The sequence below is a fragment of the Oncorhynchus kisutch genome, linkage group LG2 (genome assembly GCF_002021735.2).
Source record: "Oncorhynchus kisutch isolate 150728-3 linkage group LG2, Okis_V2, whole genome shotgun sequence".
In the NCBI taxonomy this organism is placed as follows: Eukaryota; Metazoa; Chordata; class Actinopteri; order Salmoniformes; family Salmonidae; genus Oncorhynchus; species Oncorhynchus kisutch.
Window position 1 is genome coordinate 50809438 of NC_034175.2, and position 19764 is coordinate 50829201.

Genomic DNA, 19764 nt, shown 5'->3' on the forward strand with positions numbered 1-19764 from the left:
TTTCCTCTTATTTCTAAGGCTTATAATACAAATGGAATGGTTCGAAAAAACATTACGTACATTACCACACATAAAGAACAACATGCAGCAACAGTGGTACATATAGGACCATAACGATATTTATGATTTGTTGTAATTCGAAATATGGGCTATCCGATACGCACAGTATTTTGTTTGTTTTGTGCCAAAAACCCATACAAATCTACGGCATTAACAACTCAAAAGCAATCACTAAGCTAAAGTAAACTGTTTATGGTGATGTTTCGGTAGGGGGCGCGGGCTGCTGGTCCCGTAAAATATTGCGCAGGCCCAGTTTACGCCTTGCATTTCTTGATTTGGTGGACTGATTGGAAGAGTAGCTCTGCCTGATTGCTATTTTCTAAGCATCTGGCACACTAATCGGGCAGCGCCAAGTGGGGTTCAGTCATGTCAGCACCTGCTATAGGGACCACGAAGACGGCTCACAGCGATGTGGCCCCGAAGAAAAAGAGGGGACCGGGTGCCCTGGCTACGGCGTATCTGGTTATATATAACGTGGTTATGACAGCTGGGTATGTACACAATTCTGATACACTTTTTTTTCCTGGCCATTTTGCTCAATAATGCTTGTATTTTGGAAATAATGATAGGCTAATGATTAAATCATTCCCATGTGAACAACTCTGCTTCGCTGGCGACACGTTGTCGATAACTCGTTTCATTGTGCTGCCTTCAGCGACATTGCAGCATATCATTTCAGTCAAACACAGAACTAATGTGTTGTTACTTTGTAACAGCCTCCATCGGAAATGTATCAATTGTCTGTCTTTGGTTACAGTTAGTTCTAGTGCGCTCCCACAAAACACCGCAATTAGCTATGTTGCCTAGAGTTGCAACTGTAATCGCGTAAATAATCAGTCAAAAGTTTGGACAAACCTACTCATTCAAGGGTTTTCCTTTATTTTTTTTACTATTTTCTACATTGCAGAATAATAGTGAAGACATCACAACTATGAAATAACACATATGGAATCATGTAGTAACCCAAAAAGTGTTAAACAAATCCAAATAGATTTTAGATTCTTCAAAGTAGCCACCCTTTGCCTTGATGACAGCTTTGCACCCTCTTGGCATTCTCTCAAGAGAATGCCAAGCGTGTGACGACAGCTTTGCACACTCTTGGAATGCCAAGCTTGTGCAAAGCTGTCATCAAGGCAAAAGATGGCTACTTTTGAAGAATCTCAAATCTAAAATATATTTTGATTTCTTTAACACTTTATTGGTTACTACATTATTCCATATGTGTGATTTCATGGTTTTGATGTCTTCACTGTTATTCTGCAATGTAGAAAATAGTAAACATAAAGAAAAACCCTTGAATGAGTAGGTGTGCCCAAACTTTTGACTGGTACTGTATGTAATATATAGCATTTTAAAAAGGATGTAATTATGTACAGTAATAGCTATTGTTCTTTATGCGTACTGCATGTAGTTTTGCAACCACCATTTGTTAGTTTTTATTTTTACTATAAATAGTTATTTTGGCAAAAAAAGTTATGACAGTATTTCTGATTTCACTCAGCATTATGATACAAGTTGTTGTGAAAGAAATTGCACAAGTGCAAAATGTTGGATGCGCTCCTGTCCTAACAAGTTAGGTGACGTTCCTGTCTGGTGAGGTGATATTTTCCCTCTGTGATACTTGCTCTGTTTATTGAGTACCAGCTACAACGGCTACACCGTGCCTTTTCAGGGGCTATATAGCCTGCTCAGTTTCTATTACTAACTTTAGTAGATTAATATCTATCACGTTCAAAACCTGTCACTCCTACCAATCACGACTATTCAAGAATATGACTGTGCAGATGCCGCTTCCATCTATGTATTAGGCCTACGTTCTGTGTGGTTGGACTGTTTTGCTTTACCCTGTCCTCTAAGAGTAAACTGAGGCTATTATTTGATACCAGAAATGTATTTCCACCCAGAACTCCTTGGAAAATAGTGGCAGTTGTTACTGAGTAGACTATCCTGGCTAAATAACTGAAATAAACATGAAATGTGTGTGTTCTTCCAGCTGGCTGGTCATTGCTGTGGGCCTGGTGCGGGCCTACCTTGTCAGAGGCAGCTACCACGGCCTGTACTTCTCTATAGAGAAACCCCTGAAGTTTTTCCAGACCGGTGCACTCTTAGAGGTGAGTGGATGTAGGCCAAGTCTCTGTTGTAGGGCCTCAGGGTCAGACCTGGGTCATGTTCATTAGGTACACTAGTAAAATATTATGCAACAGAAAATGGAAATCTGTATACTTGTTCTTATTTGACAAGTTCAGGTAGAGACCCCTTTATGTCACTTCCTTACAAAATGGTTTCTCCCCACTGAACAAAATCTGGGCTTTTATTCAGAGCACTTAACAGGACAGCCCCTTATCGCTCTCTGTGTGTGGTGCATTTGGTAAGTCCCCTACTGTATAAATACAACTTAATGGCAGGAATGTTCAAGCACATAGCACTGATGTATTTTTAAATAGAAACTCCTCCACAATGACTGGCCTTGGCCTTCCCCCGCTCCCACCTCTGTGCTACTTACAGACAGCACAGAGGCCTAGCAGGGTGTTAGTGTGATCCTCTCCAGCCACACTGTAACACAGAGGGAAGGGATTAGGCCTAGTGGAACCCAAGCTCAGTCTACATGTTGCTCTTATTCCAACTCCCTCCATTCATAAAAACACCTTTAAACACTGGGCATTTCCAGTGATTATGTTTTGACTAGTGCACTGGCTTTTATCTAGTCCTTGACCAGTAGAATGAACTGTCTTGGTGTACATATCCACTATCATAGGATTGACAGACTACATCTTATTGCCATATTTAACCTTGATTCACTAAAGAGCAATATGAATCAGCTGTGAGATCAGAGTTTATTATTGCATACATAAAAAAAAAGTCAATTAGTCTCAAACTCATGTACTGACAATCTGTGTGGAGATACAATTAATTGCATAAAGTATTTACACTGACCATATGGTGTGACTGTATTTATGCTGAGTGTTTTTTTTATTTTTATTTCCGTTCAGATATTGCACTGTGCAGTGGGTAAGTTGACGTTCCTCCCTCTTCTCATGGTCAAAGTTGTGTAGTCTCTACCGGTCATGTGGACATAAGCCCTACTGAGAGCCATTGCCTCAGATAGAGATAGCCTTTCCAGGCTGCTAAGATAAGCCTGGCCTGATGGTACTAATGTGATAACGAGCATGGCCCTGCTCCATTGTGTTCGTTGCACTCCCGGTTCACAGTCCACTAATTATCTGGGATTTGAGGCTAACCCTTACCTTCATTATTGCAGCTGTCTGTCTCTGTCTGGACATGTGCTGCCCTCTGCTGGACAAATCTAGACACTACACACATGTAGCTCACAGCTTAGTCAGTGTAATACAATGAATTTTGTAACTGGAATTGGTGTGCTATATTTTTTGCTATCTTATATCAGCTTTTGTGTGCTGTCTACGAATTAATAGTCCAACACTTGACATACTTTTGCACAAATGTAAAATATGATGTCTTCTCTTTTCTTCTCATCATGTATTTTGCTCAGTATCACTGTTGTGAAGTGGTAAAGCTGTATTTTGAGGTGATACAGTACATATCTTCTAATGTGATGATCATGCTGTGTTCTCCTGCTCCAGGGATCGTTCCATCCTCTGTGGTTCTAACAGGGTTCCAGGTGTTGTCTCGGGTCTTCCTCACCTGGGCTGTGACTCACAGCGTCCGAGAGGTACTTCTCTTCTTCATCTAATCATTCAGCCCCCCATTCATCAATTATGGAACTAGCCATTTATTTTCCAGTTAAGTTTAGTTTGTTTGATCTGTTGGAATATCAGGATGAATCAGCACTGTGAATTTGAACATTTGAAAGCTAAAATATTATGGAGTGAGACAGTAAGAAATATTCCAACTTTATAATATGTGGTCATGGTTTCAGGGGATCAATGCCCCTAGATGTTGTCTTCATCCCAAAGAAAGAGACTTGCTGATGCTTTAAGGTCTGTGAGCCTGAAATAGTGAACATGCTTGAAGCCAATAGGGTGAATAACACTAACATGTTTGTTAGGTCTGAAACGCTCTACTGCATATGTGTGTTTGAGTATTTGCAACTATGTTAATCTACAGAGACTGACTTTTGCTTTAAAATCTTGTGTTTACAATTCTCTCTCTCCCATGACATGCAGAGTTACAGCGTAGTATAGTTGGTGCAACAAACTGCACGGTTCTGCTATAACCCCTCGGTCTTCCAGTTGAATGAATCTACTACAAGCTATTGCATGCTAGCTTTGAATTGTCTGTCCAGTCTCACCCCTGTCTGTTTGTCCTGTCTGATCCCAGGTCCAGAGTGAAGACAGTGTCCTGCTCTTCGTATCTGCCTGGACCATTACAGAGATCATCCGCTACTCCTTCTACACCTTCAGTCTGCTCAACCACCTGCCCTACCTCATCAAATGGGCACGGTAAGAAAAGCTCCTCGCTCCTCCTGTTGGCCAACTGAATGAGAGAGGCACTCACTTCACATTGGAAAGAAGTGCTGTAGAATTACTTTGTGTGTTAAATTCCAAAAGGGAGTTATAGCTATAGGACAGACACTTCAAAACCTTATTCATTATGATTTATTATTATTATTTATTAATGTTATTTAATGTGTTTCTATGGGCCATACTTTTGACTGGTACTGTATATACAGTGGGGCAAAAAAGTATTTAGTCAGCCACCAATTGTGCAAGTTCTCCCACTTAAAAAGATGAGAGGCCTGTCATTTTTATCGTAGGTACACTTCAACTATGACAGACAAAATGAGAAAAAAAATCCAGAAAATCACATTGTAGGATTTTTAAATTAACTTATTTGCAAATTATGGTAGAAAATAAGTATTTAAATAAGTATCATCTGCCACCTCATGCCCAGGCGTTGTAGGGAGGTCATACAGGCACGTGGAGGCCACACACACTACTGAGCCTCATTTTGACTTGTTTTAAGGACATTACATCAAAGTTGGATCAGCCTGTAGTGTGGTTTTCCACTTTAATTTTGAGTGTGACTCCAAATCCAGACCCATGGGTTGATAAATTTGATTTCCATTGATAATTTTTGCGTGATTTTTGTTGTCAGCACATTCAACTATGTAAAGGAAAAAAGTATTTAATAAGAATATTTCATTAATTCAGATCTAGGATGTGTTATTTTAGTGTTCCCTTAATTCTGACGAACACAGCTGTAGCTCTATCACCTTCCACAGCAGGATGTGGAAGGCTGACATTTTACCTGTACAATTTTATGTAATGCTCACCTGACTATTTAATGTGTGGGTTTAAATACTGTACACAGCCCTCTTTATTCACTGTCAATGTATGAGACATACCGCCATGTCGATTGGTATTAACGATGGGGAAGTTCTTTGATGCTTTACACTAGAGTCTCTGTCATTCCGAGACGGTGGAAGTAGGGGTGCGAGCATCGTGAGAGAATGTGACTGCATAGTTAAGAACCGCGTGTAAACGGCCTATCTTTTCTGCGACATAAAAGCTCACAGCACATAAAATATTCATCTAATACGAACTGAAATATTATCAGGAACGTGTTGGATTGTTTTCACAGGTTTCATATCCTTATAACCGGTCAAACTGATGTCATTTGGAAATCTTCCACTGAAAATATTTTAGCTGTTTCAGATTATTGCATTTTCTCCCCGGTCCCTAAATGTCCTCCCTCCGCGAGATAAGCAGACATAAGAGAGAGAACTTTGTTGATTTCAATTAGATTATTGATGTGTTTATTCTATCGATTTAAGGCATTGTTGTGGTGAGTTAGGCTTTATTTAGTCTTTTAGGGCCCCTCCAGATTATTCACCTTTTAGTTTTAACCATAAACTGGCACACCTGATTCAATTAGTCTTGACATATCATCAAGGCTTTGACCCATCGAATCAGGTGTGCCAGTTTAGGGTTAAAACAAAAATGTGAAACGTCTGGGTGGGCCCGAGGAGAGGGTTGGGTAACCCTGTTCCAGGGCAACATGTAATGACAGAAGAGTTGCCTTCTAATTATTATAGGCCTAGACAAGTTGACAAACAAATGTCTTCCAAACGTCAGAAATTATAAGATATCTAGTATCTAGTGTCTAGTATCTAGTGTTTTTAATCCCTTTAAAAAAAATCGTTATGCCATTCCTGCTGTCATTATATAGTGCCTTCAGGAAGTAGTCATACTGACATATTAGACATTTTGTTGTGTTACAGCCTGAATTTTCCAAGAACATGTTTTCACTTTGTCATTTATGGGGTATTGTGGGTGAAAAAAAATTATATATATATATTTCATAAATGTTGAATTCAGGCTGTAACACAACAAAATGTGGAATACATCAAGGGTATGAATACTTTATGAAGGCACTGTATATGTTCATAACAGAGTTATACGGGGCTGTATATAAAGAAACCTGGGCGTGTACGACACTCCATCCATAATGTGTTTTCTCAGTCTCAACCATGGCAACAAAGGCCTACTCATTGGGGAGGACCTTTTGTTGCCTGGTAGCAAATGATGATGATTCTTCTAATGTCAGCCAATGTTGTGGTGCTTCACTCTTTTCACCTTCAGTTGACTTTATAAAGACAGTTTGTGGTACATGACAGGTAGAGGAGCTGCACGATATGGACAAAATATTAAATAGAAACATTTTTTGTGAATATTGTGAAAGCAATATGAGAAAACAAGAGTCTGAACTTGGGCATGACAACAAATGAACACGTCTGGGAGGAGTAGTTTTCTATCAGAACATGCTTCCCCAGTCCCTATTAGAATATGCAGTTGCACAAACAACATGCAGCACAAGATCTGGGCCACCACCACTTGTCACCATGAATAGAAAGTCAGCAGAATTAATTTGCTACAGTAGTGATATTGCAGCCTCTTTCAATCTGGATATTGTACATGTCCATATTGAAATGTACTCCTTCCATCCGATCTCCAGGTACACATTCTTCCTAGTGCTGTATCCTATGGGAGTGACAGGTGAGCTGCTGACCATCTATGCAGCCCTGCCCTATGTGCAGAAGACAGGTCTCTACTCTGTCACTCTACCTAACAAGTACAACTTCTCCTTCGACTACTACACCTTCCTCATCCTCACTATGGTCTCCTACATTCCACGTAAGTCTCTCTTTCTCTGTCTCTCGCCACATTGCATCTCCCCTTCCTACTCGCTACAATACATCACTGATTTACTATTTCAGTAGTACACCAGTGATGTGTTGGATTGAGTATGTAGGGGAGATGCATTTCATGAATTACAAAAAGCGAACATCTAGACAAGCGAGCACTAAGTGTGAAGTAATGCATTACAATTCACTGTAAGTGTAACGGTTTTCTTTAGGTGAAGTAGAGGCGGACCAAAATGCAGCATGGTTGTTATTCATTCTACTTTAATAAAGAAACTGTACACGAATAAACTAACAAAACAATAAACGTGGAAAACCAAAAACAGTCCTATCTGGTGCAAAACACAGAGACAGGAACAATCACCCAGTGAAACCCAGGCTACCTAAATATGGTTCCCAATCAGAGACAATGACTAACACCTGCCTCTGATTGAGAACCATATCAGGCCAGACATAGAAATAGACAAACTAGTCATCCAACAGAATGCCCACTCAGATCACACCCTGACCAACCAAAACATAGAAACATACAAAGCAAACTATGGTCAGGGTGTGACAGTAAGATGCTTTGCGCTGTGAATTCTAATGCTCTACCTTGCACTTAGTGCTTGCTTGTCTAGATGTGGGCTTTTTAAATGTTGTGAAATAACTCATAAATATGTTTTAAGGTGTCTGTACTTAATTCTGCATATGATTCTATGGTTACTTGTTTTTTTTATCTGACTATGTTGTCCTCCCGGTGTTTCCCCAGTGTTTCCCCAGCTCTACTTCCACATGATGCGTCAGAGAAAGAAAGTCCTGGCCCACGTGGAAGAGTACAAAACAGAGTAAACACAGCAAACACACGGCAGACTGATCACATCATGCCACGGGGAGGAGGCTTGGCAGACTGATCACATCATGCCATGGGGAGGAGTCTTGGCAGACTGATCACGTCATGCCACGGGGAGGAGTGGAAAAAGACGAGAACCTTAAAAAAAAGAAAAAACATGCCTGACCAATTAAATATGTCTGCTTGTTGAAATACCAAGAAACTCGACTCTTTTTCAGATCAAGAAAATAACATGGGGAATGGGGATGATCGATCTAACAATGGTTCTTGCTAATCAGTTGGTTCGGTTTTGGGCTGTTGCCTGGCTATTAAGATGCTCTTGTCATTTACAATATACCAACTGCTTTTTGTTTTCTTTGTAAGTAAATGCAGTTACCATGTTATCAAAATGCTACTTACTCAAAAACTGTTTTGTAAATGTGATGATGATCCAGTTCTGTTGCACTGCCCCTTTGAGAGGCAGCAGAATGCTGTGCTGTTGCCTGTGACTCTGGTCATAATGTGCTGAATGCACTGATACAATCAATGCCCTCTTCTCTCATAGTTCAGTACAAGACAAACACTAGAACCCCCCCCCCCCCCTCCATTCTATCACTGGTTGCATCCCAAATGGAAGCCTATTCCCTATATAGTACTATTTAGGGAATAGTGTCATTTGGGATGCTACCATGCTTTGTGCTCTAATGAATAGTTGTCCTTTGTTAGGATGGACGGAGGGTTCCATATTTGTCTGACTCAACGGAGGACTATGCCTGTTTAAGTCATTTATTTCTGCGACTCGATTTTTCACCTGCAGAACTTCTGATCACATTCCATTTGGTGTAGTAAAGCTTTTCTTTATTCTGTGCTTTACATAGTTTGGTTTTCTAATACTTATTTTCAAATACTCAACTAACTGCAGTAATTCAGTGCTTATTGTCATAAGATAGCTTTTTGCTTTTATGTTTTGGATTTTTTTGCGTTGACAGTATTTGTTAATAATTTGGACCATTTGGGTTTCTTTAGAATCATATTATGTTGATTGTGGGTTGGGTATTGATTTGTAAATCTGTGTTTGAAGTAGGGGTAGGCCTCCATGACCTACAGTGGATAGTAGGTCGATAAGCCAACCAGTTTTACAGTTACTTTGCTTTCTTGTGTATATTTTCTGAGGGAACTAATTTATTTACTCAAGCTTTAAACTTAAGGTGGTTCTCAAATTGTCATGGTGTGATGTTGGACCAAGACACTGGTGGACATTGCCTGGAAAACATGTTGAAGGGTTAACCACAAATGAGCCAATACTCACACTTTATTTATTGACTGTTTGTTCTGAACTACAGTAGGTTGCCAGGACATGCACTGTCAGACACTGGGCTCCCGAGTGATGCAGCGGTCTAAGGCACTGCATCTCAGTGCTAGAGGCGTCACTACAGACACCCTGGTTCGAATCCAGGCCGTGATTGACCCTATGGGACATAGGGCGGCGCACAATTGGCCCAGCGTCGTCCAGGTTTGGCCGGTGTAGACCGTCATTGTAAATAAGAATTTCTTCTTAACTAACTTACCTAGTTAATTAAAGGTTACATGTAAAAAATAATCATATAAAAACAGGACGCTTGCATGGACACGAGTCCATTAGATTAGAGAGCTTGTAGTCCTGCATTTCCAATGACTTAAAGAGGCAATCTGCAGTTGCTACATTTATTTTTGACTTATAAATTAAAGCTATATACCTATTGTATCTTGAAGAATATAACTTATAAATGCCTTATGAGCTTAGTTCAACTGTTGTACCCCATCAGAACCCAAAATATAAGCTTGTTTTACTCCAATATTTGTTAAAAATAGAAATATAAACAAACACTGTATAAACTCAACATCATTTTGATATCATGGCTGATCAGTCCTTGTATCCATAGCCCTGTCTATGAATGTGAAAGTTGTTACATTTCTCCATTCCTCAGCTTTTTACCAAAACAGTTGTGGGGTGCCTGCTTTGTTAATGTTTCAACTGCGGACTGGCTCTTTAAATCTAATAATGTAGAGAGTCAGGCATTTGCGTGTGTGTGGTTCAGAGTTTTCGTCCACCTCTGACTCAGGAGAAGGTAACTGAGAAAGAATTTTGCATATGAGTACAATGTAAAACCTTAATGGTTATCAATGTGGATGCAAACAGTAACTGCACTGCATTAACCACTGAAAACTCAAATAATTTGGTTTTAGTTTTGCCTAATAAATTTTGTAGAACCAATGTGAAAGACAAACTAGATTTTGTGGACTTTAACTTACTAGAAAGTGTTGAGGTTGTGTTGTGTTTGAGTAGTGATCACCCTTTTGCTTCCATGTCTGTGGGACTGCATCTCACTGCATGCAGTTTAGACATTGATCAGGAGTTGCCGGACACTGGTATTGCCCTGATGCTCTTTAGGATGTGTAACAGTATGTTTATTATATCCTGAATTACGCTGTGAAAGGCCTAAACTTTGCAAGGGATTCTTCCCCGACATAATGTTTGTTTCCCTCCCATTCTTAAAATGTCCTGCTGTCCTGATAGTTGAGTTCCTATGTTTCTGTTCTTTGTTGGCCTAACATGTAGTCTACACTCTTATGAAAGAGATGAGCAGTAAGGTGAACTGAAGATGCCTTTAGTACATCAACAACCACCCAACATCCCAACTAACTTGATTTAACATTGCCCTGGGCCTACGGTATCGGAGGATGTTTTGTAAGCATGGCCAGGATTGTTGGAAACTTCCTCTAGAGGCAGGACTGCAACTCTGTAAAATTGCATGTAGGAGGAAATAAACGTCCATTCATCCTTCGAAGTGATGATACTTTGGTATAACTTACAGTATGGAAAAAGCATGCCACAATACTACTCTACACACTGGTTCTACTAAACAAAACTACAGTATGTTGATCTTTTTGATAAAAAAAAATGTTTTGCATGGGACCAGCAGACTTTGTATAAGTATGATTAGTTATATAACTATATATTTACAATAAACTTAACATGGAAGCAAAAGAGATTTCCTGTTTTCTCTGTATTTTGATTCTTGTTTTGATGATCTACATCTATATGGACATCTGTGATCCAATTAGTGTACTTGTGTTGTATATCTGTCCTGTCTGTCTGTGTGTCAATCTGTTTTCTTAAGTGTGTTATTATTTTACCTCTCACATGATGGCAGTAGTGTTCTACACCAAAGCTATGTATGCTAATGTTGGACCCTTTCACCCTTGGTAAATACCTTTATACAGTACATTCTTTTGCAGGTGCCAGTGCAGGTGTGGATGACTGTTTAGTATTGTATTAGGATCCCCATTAGTGGTTGCTGAAGCAGCAGCTACTCTTCCTCGAGTCCACATAAAACATGAAACATGACATAATACAGAACATCAATAGACAAGAACAGCCCAAGGACTGAACTACACACATTTGCAAAATAATTTGATCCCATAATCAGATTCCTGTTGTTCAATATTTTTGGTATATCCAGGTACATGCAAAGGCATCGGTTTCCAATGGAAGAGGAAGATGTGGGGGGAGTCTCACATTTCCCGAATCCCCATTGAATACAGGTTTAATCCTCACTGTGATTCCTATAGTAATATGCAATGAGCTCCAAAAGTATCAGGGTAGTGAGATTTTTTGTTGTTGTTTTGGCTCTGTACTCCAGCACTTTGGATTTGAAATGATACAATGACTATGAAGTTAAATTGCAGACTGACAGCTTTAATTTGAGGGTATAGTCATCCATATTGGGTGAACCGTTTAGAAATTACAGCACTTTTTGTACATAGTCCCCCCATTTTAGGGGACCACTTATATGTATATTAAAGTAGTAAAAAGTGTAGTATTTTGTCCCATATTCATAGCATGCAATGATTACATCAAGCTTGTGACTTGACAAACTTGTTGGAAGCATTTACTGTTTGTTTTGGTTTTGTTTCATTTTTTTTGTGTGACCAAGAGAAATGAATGGGTAAATAACGTATTGTGTCATTTTGGAGTCACTTTGGAGTCACTCTTATTGTAAATAAGAATAGAATATGTTTTTACCATGATTACGGATAGCTCTGAATGAATTGTGAATAACGATGAGTGAGAAAAATACAGAAGCACAAACAGCTACAGAGCCAATACAACAACAAATGTGTCACTGTCCAAATACCTCTTGGACCTCACTGTAACTGTTACAACTGTTAATCATGAACCATTAGAATGAATGAGCTGGTATATGTAGTTTCTTATGCTTGAATGACAGCCACGAGAGTAAGGTTGTGGGAAAGACACATCACAGGCACGGTGCACTTACCTACAGTGTGTGTTTGTGTTTGTTTTGTTCTAAGCCTTTTGTTTCGCTCACCAACAAAGGCAGCGATACTGTATGCCATAATGCCTTTCTCTTATGTTGAACCCAGTGATCATGTTTCTCCTATTGTGTGTGTTTCAGCGATCCTGTTACGCTTGTTTCCAGAATGTACTGTCCCTGGCAAGGGAAACAGATACACTATCCGACTTTCAAGAGGTTAGGTTAAATAATACACAGCCAGTGTCATTACGAGGCTTATAAAATAAAATGGCCACATTTAGAACAAGCTGTTCTTAGGACGCGCTGCCTGCAACACGATATAGATAGTTGACACAGTAGCATATTGTCTCTCCTGGTTGTAATTCATGCAATTGGTTTATGAGGTGATCAAAGACAAAGAACATAGGATATATAAAACTGTGACTTGGTGGGGTTGGGATCTTGGGTTTCTGGTTTTCTAATGCCATATAGAAGAGATAGAGCTATACATGTGCCAGAGAGCTCCTCTCAGTAGAACACCCCCGAGTACACATAGCTGTTTGTAACAGAGAGAACAGGCCCGGATAGTCATTACAGTATCACAACAATTACAGTATCACAACAAACCCTAGAATAAAGATTTGCCCACCATAATGCTCAGCTTACCAATATCTCACCAATTCAACAAATACCTTGACTCAATAATTACACTGACTTGCAAGGAACAGGGCCGTCAGCAGGATCAAACATGTCACTACACCTGCAATAACATTTGCTAAATATGTGTATGTGATCCATATCATTTGATTTGATTTGATTTGAAATGCATAGCAGTCTCCTCCAGGCCCAAGTCTAGACCATAAAAATGGAAACTGTCCCTCAGTTACCAGAGTGGCAGAAGTCACACCCATGTAATCAATGAGGTATTTCGATTTACATGTCAATATACAACACCAAATAGAAAACATGTGGGTTCAGCAGAACTTTAGGGGTTAATCGTTTGCGTTTGAGGTCCAGCTGTGATCACAGACCCGCCCATTCATCCAAATGCGGGGGAGAACGCGCAGGAGTCGCATCTCCAACTGACATGGTCGAAAGCCAATGAAAAGCTTTAAAGTGAAAGTCATACTCGCGCATATCCAATGGGAATGAGCAAACGGCTGATTTTGGGAATCAGACTTGGTTGAATGAAAACCTAACAGCAACCAGCAATGGTAATAAACCGTCCGATGCCTGCCTGATCAATAGCGTGCAATGTAATGCATGACTCCCTATCATAGACCACTGGGAGTACGCTCAGAATTGTTTCTTCTTCTGGTCAGTCTGTTGTGTTATTCGACGTCGCAGGAATCCAAAAAGGGGTTGAACTAGGACCAAACGCGGTGGTAACGTTGGGTGATGTGTGCTGCATGAATCGTATGGATCAACACCAGATTGAGTCTTCAGGGATTTTGTGTGCAGTCGCTGGTGGTCAGCTGTTATGTGGTCGTGACAGCTCGTTAATTCTGGGCAGAGTTTAACAGACAGATGCAGTAATAATACCGTGGAGAAACGTTTTTTGGGGGGATGCTCTGGCTTTTGTGTGTGTTTAAACGTCGAGTCTTTCTCTCCTCCGCTGGTCAATGAAAGCGCGTGAGGGTCGGGATGTGACGGTTTCGCAATTAGGATGTAACCAACCAAGCATCGACAAGGCTGCAATGAGATGCACAGGTTCAGTTCTAGCCCTGAAGGAGACGCTCAACTAATGTAGCTTTGACGTCGACGTGGGATTGTCCCCCACATCATCACGTTTTTTCTGATAATTCATTTTACATCAAGGCAAAAGAAAGTGCTTGGGGAGGTATTACAGATTCACAACATGATAGATGTTGGTATGGCCAACTATTGGAGTTGTATAGTCTTTTTATTCCATGGCCTTGGCCTATAATTAACAACATTTCTGCATACAGAGTTTATATTTGGATTATAATGAATTATGTAAAACGAAGTCCTCCTGGAAATCTATTCTACACTAGAGGTCTGTTTGTTGTTACAGCATATGTCCCAGATGACATCTCATTTAATTGTTTTTAAGTGATTTACAAGAGCATTTTGCCATCTGCGGCCAAAGTTATCCCCAGTCATCAATAGGCCTATGCGTCACATTTTCAAAAGTATCATGGACACACATTTTCCCTATCATAATGGACATTTAACTGGACACATTTAATTGACTTCAACATTTTCTGAATTCAGTCATCACGGATTTCTCAGGAATGTCATAGACCTGTCATTTAAGAAAACATTGTGACAATGTAACAAAATTGTAACAAGAACAATAATTTGCGCGAATTCGGCTTTTTTAAGAGACTATAAGCAGGCACGTGTGTGGTCCTGTGTGTTGCTTTTTTCTTTGACTTTTATCTGGGAAATATAATGTCCAGATCGAACAGTGTGAGCCCGCCCGAAGTCGGTGCGCCTGGGCTGAGGGGAGGGACTGAGCTCAGATCTGCTTGGGGCGAGTCTGAGTCTATTGCAAACGGATGCCCATACTCGGCTAGATCTCCGAGCAAAAAACTCGCCCGGTCGAACAGCAGATGGAGGGAAGGAGATGATGATCCCGAACAGCAGCCCGGACCAGGACGAGCCACGACAACGGTTAGCAGGGTCAGTTTTAGGTCTAGATCTGCGTGGCAAGAGCATGGGACTGGGGAAGAGAGCCGAAACAACAACCGATCTTCCCCAAGGCACGCAGATGGAGCCGGGGAAGTGAGACCCAAATCGGTGGAATTGGGCTTGGAAGACCGGAGAGTGAAGGGCTCCAAACCCGAGGAGGAACTCATGCCTGAAGTTCACCTTTCCATGGTTGCGTGCTGCAGCAGCGCGATGCAGATTTTCAGATCCAAGAAATTCCAATCGGAGAAGTTGGAGAGGCTGTACCAGCGTTACTTTTTCCGGCTCAACCAGAGCAGTTTGACCATGCTCATGGCCGTTTTGGTGCTCATGTGCGCGGTCATGCTGACATTCCATTGCGCGGGGGGAGTATGCAGGATAACGTACGTGGTGGTCTTTTCCTTGGCCATCTTACTTATCCTCATATTGATGGTTGTGTGCAATCGGAACGGGTTTCATCAGGACCACATGTGGATAGTCTGCTATGTGGTCATTCTAGTCGTGCTGGTTGTACAAGTGATCGGGGTGCTGCTTGTTCAGCCTCAAAGTGGTTCTGAGGGAATTTGGTGGACGGTGTTCTTTATCCATGTCGTCTACACGCTGCTCCCGGTTCGGATGCGGGCTGCGGTTATCACTGGAGTTATACTGTCTACCATCCATGTGGCCGTGTCTTGGAAGTTAAACGAAAAGGATGCCTTTATATGGAAGCAGGTAGGTCCTGTTTTATAACGTTTTCATTAGGCTACGCATGTATTAAGCATTCATAAATCAATAACTTTTATAGTAACTTCACGCATGGATGAGTCTACCAAATAAAGTATAAAGATAGATTTTTGGGGGGGACATTCCATCAAGTGACAAGTGGCCTGTTTGGATAAAACTTGCTGAGTCAAAGGCGTATTTTATTGTATATAATTATAATTCTTACAAATGACCTAGCCTAGGATACTACTCATTAGGAAATGAACACCGTAATGTGTCTGTCATTATTGCATTACTCATTTGTACTGTGCTCTATTGTACATTTCACACATCCAATGCCTTTTCATCGGACAGTGACTGACTGATCAAGATGCCCGAGTTTGTCTTGAGATGCTGCTGATGCTTGTTACTATGGAAACGGTCTCGATTGACCATTGCTCAGTCCCCTAGTTGTTATCATGGAGAAGACCAGTAGTAAAAGCATCCATTTAACATTTTAGAGAGAGGAAAAACACTTCTAAGAAGGAAATCAGTGCTCACTGGGTAAAACGGAAGTTTTAAGAATTTAAGAATTTAGGTAAAATAACTTCTAGAAGATGTTCTAGAATTATGGGTCAGAATGGAAGTGCCACATATCTACATCCCTTTGAAGTGACAGTGTTGTTGACTGTTTAGGGTTTGTAGACTTGAGAAGAATTGGGTTGGAAACATGGGGTTATTTTGTAAAGGAAAAACAACAATTCTAGGCTGTTTGGTTTTATTGTGTTATATGTTAATAACATGTTGAGGCCCCTGGCTCTAATTGATTAGTTTTAAAACCTTTCGCCATCAGAGCTGGGCTCTTGATTTGTAGAACTTAATGCATGTCATCTCTCATTCCCCTCTTGGTTATAGTGTTGCGTTTCTAGGGTCATATCAGTTTATGATAGATGCAATCATCACTTGTCTTATTTTAAATGTGAATTATATTTATTGTGTCAGAGCGAGGAAATTGCCCAAATGCTCAACATAACTTTTTGCTCTGCCACTTAAATTACGGAGGATGTTTATAATCCTAACAATTTGAGGTAAGAAAAAATATACACATTTAAAGGAGCTAGATACATATAGCTTTTTCTTACCTCAAATGTTTATTTACAGTAGTAGTGGACATAGTGTTTCTCAATTTCCGCAAAACTTTTTATTTTGCATTCTAATGGTGCCACCTTTTTATTGGTCCACATTTTTGTCATTTAGCAGCCTAGAATTGTTGTTTTTCCTTTACAAAATATCTATAACAAAATAACCCCATGTTTCCAACCCAATTCCTCTCAAGTCTATGGTCAACAAAAGACTGACCATCTCTTGTTGTCAAATTGACTGGGGCCAGCAAATCTCTTGTTGTGAAATTGACTGGGGCCAGAAAATCTCTTGTTGTGAAATTGACTGGGGCCAGCAAATCTCTTGTTGTGAAATTGACTGGGGCCAGAAAATCTCTTGTTGTCAAATTGACTGGGGCCAGCAAATCTCTTGTTGTGAAATTGAAGGGGGCCAAACATGAAATGGTGCGCCGTATGTAGGATCCCAAAAACTATTCAATGAAACTAGGGGTACATCCCAAATGGCACTATTCCCTATATGGTGCACTACTTTTGAGCAGGGCCATTTAGAATGCACACTGGTAAATGACTTTGGACTGGCAGTTCTTAATCCCAGTTTATCTTAGTAAAAGGAAAGTACTAAAGTAAAAGGATACTAAACTTAAGCCTCTTCTGGAAAGACATACTTAAATACAATATTGTACACACAGTTACAGAAAAAAGATAGGAAAAGTATTTAAAAAGAAAAAGCATGACTTCACGGTGCCCTACCAAACCTCAAATACAATGGCCTGGTGACCCATTGTGCGTGCCGTTGTGCCCTCTTTCGCTTGGCTGTGTTCTTTCTCTCTCTCTCTCTCTCTCTCTCTCTCTCTCTCTCTCTCTCTCTCTCTCTCTCTCTCTCTCTCTCTCTCTCTCTCTTACTTTGTCATTTTCTGGCTTGTTCTCTCGCTCACTGTGTTTACCAGTCCCTGTACTACTTATAAACATCTGCCCTAACAATGTGCTCTTCCCAAGAACCTCTGCTTTACAAATCTGGCTAATGGAAACCGTGCATCAGTCCACCATTGAAGTTTAAGGGCTTGTAAATGAATGATTGAACCGTGGAAAAAAATAAAATAACTCAAAAGCAAAACTCCACACAATACCGCCTCTTTCCCATAGGCTAGAATGGATCATTCTAATCCCCTTTATTTTTCTTTTTTGAAACTTTGATTATATTGGTCAGAGAGTGTTTGTGATACAGACATGTGACCCTATATCTATTTGCATTTTCTGTGAAAATAGGCTCTTTTTGAGATGAGTGTGTGGGAACAGGCTGTTGTAATTGTTTCTCTTCCTCACCATCCTGTTGTTTTTAGCACATCAGCTCTCCCCCTGTTTATATACTGTAGGTCCCAGCAGGTCTCCACTGTTGAGCTGTATGTTTATGTGAGATCCCAAGATGATGCTTGTATCAGGAGTGCTCCCATGAATAGGCATAAAACAACTTGAACATAATGACTGCGGCTCGGCTCGAGACGGTGGCATTGTGTTGTATGTGGGTCTTTCTAAAAACTAGGGTACCAGTGAGCATTTCTCTGGTAGACAACTGTTTGGAGCTGTTACAAAGTCATCCATAATAATTAGCCTTTTCATGTGAAAACATTAAGATATGAAGGGGGAACATAGATACATTAAGTATAATTCACGAGTTTAATCAAAAGGTTAAACTATTTCTCATGCTTGGAGTCTTCACAGATTTGGCAAAAATCGTGTGATGTAAAACACTACCTTTCTTCCCTTACATTTATGATACTGATGTTTGTCTTTACATCATATACTAATAATTTAACAATTGAATTACACGTTGAACTTGATCCTGTAAAATTCCTGGATATTGCTGTTGACTTATTAATGAACTGATGTAACTGTAAATGGTTAGCTGAATGATATATCCTAGCTACCTATTAAGGCTACCCCCCTACTTTTAATAATGACATATCAGGCAATTTCCGGCCAAACGTTCCCCTAGCGGGATGTATGTCCTAGACAGGCTAACTAACCATTGGTAAACTCATTCAATGATGCCATACCGCCAAAGCAACAGTATCTATTGCTAGACTAGAGATATTCCCCTACCTATAGTTAGTCAGCGGTTGCACATCTAACTAGCTGGAATGAAGCAAGGATGTGACTAACTCTTTGGTCCTTTAAAAACCTGCTGTAGTTAACATATTGTGTGCTATAGCTTGGAAAATAAATACATGTGACTCTGGAGGACAACATGTTTGCAACAAGAAACAAACGAGTATTGCGGTACTGGTATCGTCCTGGGCCTTCTATGAGGTCGAAATTACACACTGAATTTGTGAAAATTATAATAATGCCCTATTTGTGTAAGAGCTATTTGAAAAAAATGCCTGGAATTTCAACATGTTCAGGTGGGATGGAACTTTTCGCCCAAATCAGGATGTCACAATGTGACCTGATTATAATAGACTAATGACTGTTCATCTGGGTAAGGGGGTGGGCTCCAGACTATCCTATCAGCTAGTGTATGTAAATATCTTCTAATTTGTTTCCTAATGCCCACACAAGACTGAGCATTTCAAGTATCAAAGGGGGATCAGGGAGGTAAATGATAAAATATATTTTGGCGTTATTTTCATTAAATAACCACTGTGATTTAGACATACAGGGATGATTTAATAAGTACAATTACAAAGACTGCATGGGGGCTTTAATACCTGTCAAATACTTACTTCCTCTGTCCCTGGGAGAATGTCAATTTCATTTCCTTGATTCGTCATATCCTCTCTCATCTCCTTCTCAAAACCCATTGGATGAGAAGGTCAGAGGTCCTTCCCCTCTGACCTTATCCAATGGGTTTTGAAAAGGAGGTGAGGAGAGAGGACGCGAAGAATCAAGGATATGTTTTGATTATCCCATTCCTTGCCTCACTCTCAAAGCGCATTTGGGGAGAGGAGTGCACTTGCACTTTCAAGGAGAAGCAAGGAGTGGAGGAAACAAGGACAGAGGAAGCAAGAATTTAATCGCCAG

At 40.3% G+C, this 19764-nt stretch overlaps 2 protein-coding genes across 3 annotated transcripts in view; both read left to right on the forward strand.

Annotated features, from left to right (window-relative positions):
• Positions 1 to 103: 103 nt before the first annotated feature.
• On the forward strand, positions 104 to 11023 carry LOC109868064 (very-long-chain (3R)-3-hydroxyacyl-CoA dehydratase 2). The gene is made up of 7 exons (XM_020457480.2): positions 104 to 551; positions 2054 to 2171; positions 3051 to 3069; positions 3660 to 3748; positions 4357 to 4478; positions 6994 to 7172; positions 7932 to 11023. Exons 1-7 carry the CDS (start codon positions 427 to 429, stop codon positions 8009 to 8011), a joined length of 732 nt encoding a protein of 243 aa, XP_020313069.1. The 5' UTR covers positions 104 to 426; the 3' UTR covers positions 8012 to 11023.
• Positions 11024 to 13476: 2453 nt separating this feature from the next.
• LOC109868074 (adenylate cyclase type 5) overlaps positions 13477 to 19764 on the forward strand; it is a 149299-nt gene continuing 143011 nt past the window's right edge. Inside the window, exon 1 of one of the 2 annotated variants that reach the window (XM_031797123.1) lies at positions 13477 to 15652. In XM_031797123.1, the coding sequence (XP_031652983.1) occupies positions 14705 to 15652 (948 nt within the window). In that variant the 5' untranslated portion in view covers positions 13477 to 14704. The remainder of the gene's footprint in view (positions 15653 to 19764) is intronic. The other variant, XM_031797132.1, reaches the window with a different exon arrangement.